The 6,000-nt window shown below is 35.8% G+C and overlaps 1 protein-coding gene across 6 annotated transcripts in view; it reads left to right on the forward strand.

Annotated features, from left to right (window-relative positions):
- Positions 1-4,988, forward strand: part of IL6ST (interleukin 6 cytokine family signal transducer) — a 55,602-nt gene extending 50,614 nt beyond the window's left edge. For all 6 annotated transcript variants that reach the window (XM_019414276.2, XM_019414277.2, XM_019414280.2 and 3 more), the window contains one exon: positions 74-4,988. In XM_019414276.2, coding sequence (XP_019269821.1) covers positions 74-811 — 738 coding nt within the window. In that variant the 3' untranslated portion in view covers positions 812-4,988. The remainder of the gene's footprint in view (positions 1-73) is intronic.
- The last annotated feature ends 1,012 nt before the right edge of the window (positions 4,989-6,000 follow it).

A 6,000-nucleotide genomic window follows, 5' to 3' on the forward strand; every position in this document is an offset into this window, starting at 1 on the left:
ATTTGCCATACATATTTCATAGTTTCTAAATGAACCTATGCCATAGGTAATAATTTTTTTCTTTCTTTGTTAGCATAATTTTAATTCAAAAGATCAGATTTACTCAGATGGCAATTTCACTGATGTAAGTGTCGTGGAGATAGAAGCAGCAAATGACAAAAAGCCTTTTCCAGAAGATCTGAAATCACTGGACTTATTCAAGAAGGAAAAAATCAGTACTGAAGGACACAGCAGTGGTATTGGAGGTTCATCGTGCATGTCCTCCTCTAGGCCAAGCATTTCTAGCAGTGATGAAAATGAGTCTGCCCAGAACACTTCAGGCACCGTCCAGTATTCCACAGTGGTGCACAGTGGCTACAGACACCAGGTTCCATCGGTCCAAGTCTTCTCAAGATCCGAGTCCACCCAGCCCTTGTTAGATTCTGAAGAGCGGCCAGAAGATCTACAGCTGGTAGATAACACAGATAGCAGTGTTGGCAATTTGCCCAGGCAACAGTATTTCAAACAAAACTGCAGTCAACGTGAAACCAGTCCAGATATTTCACATTTTGAAAGGTCAAAGCAAGTTTCGTCAGTCAATGAAGAAGATTTTGTTAGACTCAAACAGCAGATTTCAGATATTTCACAGTCCTGTGGATCTGGGCAAATGAAAATGTTTCAAGAAATTTCTGTAGCAGATGCTTTTGGTCTACATACTGAGGGACAGGTAGAGAGATTTGAAACAGTTGGGATGGAGGCTGCAGTTGATGAAGGAATGTCTAAAAGCTACTTACCACAAACTGTCAGACGAGGTGGCTACATGCCTCAGTGAAAGACTGGTTCCTGTTAAAACTTCACCAGTACCTGTAAACTAAAGCTAACTTTAACTGTTATTTCAGAGAAAAAAAATCTTCGCTCACTGAAGATGATCATTTGCCCTTAAGGACAACAGTAAACTGTCCTCCCACATGGGCTGTTTCCCTTCCAGAATATCTGGGATTCTACTTTCAAGCACTACATAAACTGACTTCATCCTCTGAATAGCTGAATGATTTTGTGCTGTTTCAGGATGTTTGCACTGAAGAAAAACAGAAAGCTTGTCTGAAATTTATAAAGTAAAATTTTCTGTAGCTAGACAACAGATGGTCTTTAAATAATAAGCAGTGATGTATTTAGCACAGCTCTACTGATTTTAATGAGAATAGTCACCAAATTGACTGAGATGGACTTAAGATAAAAAATTAGATGAGCAAGGTCTAGACCCTCTACTTTAGCTGACAGCGTAAGGAGAGTATTAGGTAGCATAACTGTATGAACCCAGTTTTTGTTGTCTGACCAAAAGCAAAAAAAACAGTGGGTTGAATTACAATCTTGCCAACATGAAATATTAGACATTCTCTTCTGTTGGTGTAATGATGCCAGCTACTAGATAAATGGAATTCTAGAGTTTTAATTTTGCAGATTAAAAAATATATTTTTGAACATTTATATCATAAGTAACAAAATTTTCAAAAATTTGCTTTATGTTGTTATTCACAATCTGTTTGAAGATCCATTTCACAAATTCAGTTAAGAGTGCCCAGTTAAAAAACTAGCAATGAATGCCAAAGTATCTTAACCATTTTAAAAATTCTTTGCCATTTATAGACTCGCCATTTTTCTGTATATATAAACATTGACCCTTTTTGTTAAAACTTTAGAGAATTTGGTTGATGAAGCACTTTATACAATATATCTTCAACTTAAAATATGTTTTAATATGCTTTGTTTTCAAGTAGGCCAAGATTGGAAGGTTTTTTTTTTCTAGATGTTCGAAGCAAACTGAGAACACATGGGCACTACTTACCAAAATAAAACCCTATCCAAAAATGTACATATTGATGTTAGTTAATATCACAGGGAACACCCTGTTGTGGAGGCACTTAATGATGAGATAGTATTTTAACACCTGCTAGGTCTGAGGTAGGTGGAACTTAGTTCCACATTGTGATTTAAAGAGACTTTAAACCTCTTCCCACAAGTTCTCTTCTTCCCAGAGAGAAGTGAGCCAGGGCTCCAGAGTTTAGCACTAACCACACTTTCACATTTATGCCCTACCCTACCCACCACATTTTATAGGAGGCAAGGGCTAAAGACAGGGGCTAAGTGAAAATTTTTGATACGTCATTAGTAGTTGACTAGTGTTATCAAGTAGTTTTGCAGAAAGTATGTTACAGTTTTTTGTCATATTTAAGTCACAAAAACCAGGCCCACTTAAAATGGTTTATAGAGGTTATTCAAGAATAAAAGGCTAAAAGAAGTTGCTCTACATTTACAGTTGAAATGTAATTCTCATTATATATGATTCTGTACATATTAGACTTCCTGTTAACATACTTTGTATTCTTGCCTGATGTGTTTCAGAATTCTTTCATACACAGGGTCTTTGTGATACAGGGCAGGTGCAACATGAGATTGGTAGAAAGACAGGATGAGAAGTAGATGAGGAAGACTGGGCACAGAGAAATCTACAGAGAAGTCACACTATAAGATAATGTCACCACCACCATTTAAGTTGGTCAAAGCCTGATCCAAATCAGGATTAGATTTATCTTGCTAAGAATCTGTCAAGAAGTTTTTATCAGTTATATTTTTCATTTCCTCCAAGTAAGTAGTCATGTTATTGTCATCATGTTCAGCTATAACTTTCCTCATGATAAACAGCAGTGTTACAAAGAATTCGAAGTGTGAAGTTTGTACATGGGGAGCACTTAGAATATGCAGACTCCTAAGGGGAGGAGAATGAAGTCATTTAAGAAAGAACATTATATAAGCAACCCTATTGGTGGAAAACTTGTATAGAAAATGGTACCCTGAGTGAATGCCCCCCAGCTGCAAGAGCACTTTACACATACTAGATTGTTACTATACAGATAATCCAATCAGAAAATGTAGATTGGATTACCAGTATGTGATGTACATCTTTTGCCCAGATAAAGACAAGCATTCATAAAACTTGTTTCAAGTACAAAATTACTTTCCTGAGCCATGTCTTAGGATAATTTGTTTTGAGGCATGTAAATTGTATTTTAGGTAAGCAGAGAAGTGGATCTGGTTTATGTGAAAATTAGTCTATATATAAGCAGTGGATGGGTTACTCAGATGTTTAGTATCCCAAAATTTCCTTTAAAGTAACACTGGCACATCAGAAAAAAAGCCTCTCTGTAGACAAAACTAATACACTGCTTCTGATGCGCTCATACAGGATTAAAAAATAAGCATATATGCCACATGTATTGTTATAATTTGACTATTAGTTACTGGTATGTTGGTACCCTACTTCAAGCCAGTACTGATCAGTCACGGCACTCAAGAACATACTGTGTAAGTAGAAGCAGGGTAAAAAGCAAAACCATTCATATATTCTGTGTTCACATCTACCTAGCTGTTCATTTAATTGCAACTTTACACATGAAGTTATCTGGTCTTCCTAGCTTACTGTGAAATTAAAGGTTAATGAAGTAGAAATATACTTGTAAAACATTAATTTATGAAAGCTCATCCTTAAAGTAGAACAGCTAAAATAGCTTTGTAAGTAGAAATCAGATTTTTAAAAATGGTTAGTTTCTATCCACATAACTAATTAAAATCATGACCAATGTAGAAGTAGAATAATCCTGTTGTACAATTCCCTTAAATATTTCTTTTAACTGGCACGTATTGACCAAGCATAAATCAAGTGGAGGAGCTCTTCCTCCGTTCTGTTATATTCCACATCATTCTCCTATGTTTGGTTTAAGAACAAATTTTTAAACCATACACTTCTGTTGTTTTGTTGAAATGGGTAAAATGTCAATATAATAAGCTACATAAAAATTTTAAAGTTCAGTTATTAAAAATTACTGGGATAGCTTTCTGTTGCAGGTCGTGTTCAATTCTACTTCCCAAGATTGCTTTAAAAAAAATCATTGCACTTTTCTATAAATTGAGAATATGGAGCCATAAAATGGCAAGCTATTTATGTTTAACCTAAAATTGGTCATGGTCGGGATGCCTGGCTGGCTCAGAAAAGCATGTGACTCTTGATCTTGGGGTTATAGGTTCAAGCAAGCCCTATGCTGAGAGAAGACATAACTAAAAAAAAAAAAAAAAAAAAAACTTTGAAATCCATGACAATGACCCAATTTTATTTTTAAAAGAAGGTATAAAGTAGCGACTGGTCTTTGACAGCAGTTCCTTTTCAGAATATTGATAAACAGAATTCGGATGCAAGTCAAAACAACTTTCTAGAGCCAAATGTACTGTCTTTTGGATTAATCTTTTTTTTTATGTGCTACTGTTATGCAGTAGTGTGATATTCAACTATACATTTCGTTAAAAAGAAAAAGAAGACAACCTGGGATGAGCTCTTGTGTTGTCCATTTGTTCCTAAATTTTTAAGAGCTTTTTGCCATCAGCAGCTCCTTCAGGTGGGCTAGTTTAATTTCATTACCAAGTGCTTTAAAGTTAATGATGAAAATGCATTGAAGACCATGGAGAGAGATGTTCTACATCTTTTATCCCTTAAAGACCAGTTTTGTCTGAATGGTAAACTACATGTTTCAAGCGGTGTAACATGAATACCAAAATGTGATGTCAGATGGTTACTTTAAAGGCAGTTATTTGAAAATTCTTTAGTCTTAACATATGTTTATTGAATATACTCTAAATAAGTGTGCAATTTGCTAGTACTACAATACAGTGATTAGCATTAGGTATGTATCCTCTTTATATCTTAGCTATGTCCCTTTTACTTGTAAGTGCAATCCTCTCAAGTTCACTTGCTCTTTTACCCCTACGTAGTCTACCTTCGTGTAGAAGGCTTGTCTAGAGAGAGTAAGTATTTTTACCTCTACAGTGAATTGCATGTGCTAATTGTTACCATAGCTATCGGTCTTATGTTGACATAACTCTAAATGTTATTGTAAACGTTGCCTATGTATCCGCTCTAATCCTTTAAGTAAATTTAAGAAATTCTTGTTTAAATTTTTTTTCTGTGTATGATCACTACAATTGGATGTCGTTACACATAATGTTTGAGATAACAGTATTTGTCACTACTGCTCTAGAGTCTTAGTGTAAACTAGATGCCTTCAGAGGGTTCTGTGGCTTTTTAAACGTTCATTTAGCATAATGGAATAGGTTTTAGAAGAAAATTGATACACTGTCTTGGTCTTAGTAACAAAGTATGGACTGACAGATTGTAAATTTGGAAAACTGGCAAATGAATTTTCCAAGATGAGTTCTGTAATCCCAATATCCTGCCACCTCCCAGTGGTTGTTTTTTTGTTTTGTTTTGTTTTGTTTTGTTTTCTATTAGGGTGCCAGGGACCAACCAAGTACAGAGGTAATGTGCCATCTAGTGGCCAGTCTGTAGCCACACTTCTGGAATCTCATCCTTATTAACAATGAGGCCTGAAGCCAGCAGACATACATCACACTGCCATCCCAAGATTGCTGAGTAGTAGTATGTGAAACTAAGTGAACAGTTCCACTTGGAAGAAAATCTGGACAATTAGATTTGTACATCTTCACCCCTTAACTTCATCCTTTCATGTGTGTACTATAGGTTACAGAAATAATATCTTGGCTTTGAGCTAAGTGTTCCTTTGTTTAAAACCCTTCATTTGGCTCTACCAGGCTCAGCCTGACTTCTTTGTGGTACCTTTTGTCTTATCCTAATTTATATTATACATCCAATACATCCTGCTTCCAGAAAGAGTTACCTCAAAGCATTGTTTCCCTAGCCCAGGGGCAGAAAACAACTTTAACTTTTGGTTTAAGCTTTTTTCTCTTTAAAGTTAATATAAAACACGCCTTCCAGTTTCAAAATACAAATCTAAAAGTTAGTACAACAAACTATGAATGCACTTTTACGTACACATTGAAGTCCTATGCTTTGGCTAGTTAGTCCAAGTAAGCAGAAGAGCAGGATGAAAGCTGAACAGTGGTAGAAAAAGAAGAGAGTGCAGGGAAGCAGAGGGAAGCGCAAGCCACCAAATC

The sequence above is a fragment of the Panthera pardus genome, unplaced genomic scaffold, assembly GCF_024362965.1.
Source record: "Panthera pardus isolate Hobbes unplaced genomic scaffold, ASM2436296v1 HiC_scaffold_2, whole genome shotgun sequence".
NCBI lineage: Eukaryota > Metazoa > Chordata > Mammalia > Carnivora > Felidae > Panthera > Panthera pardus.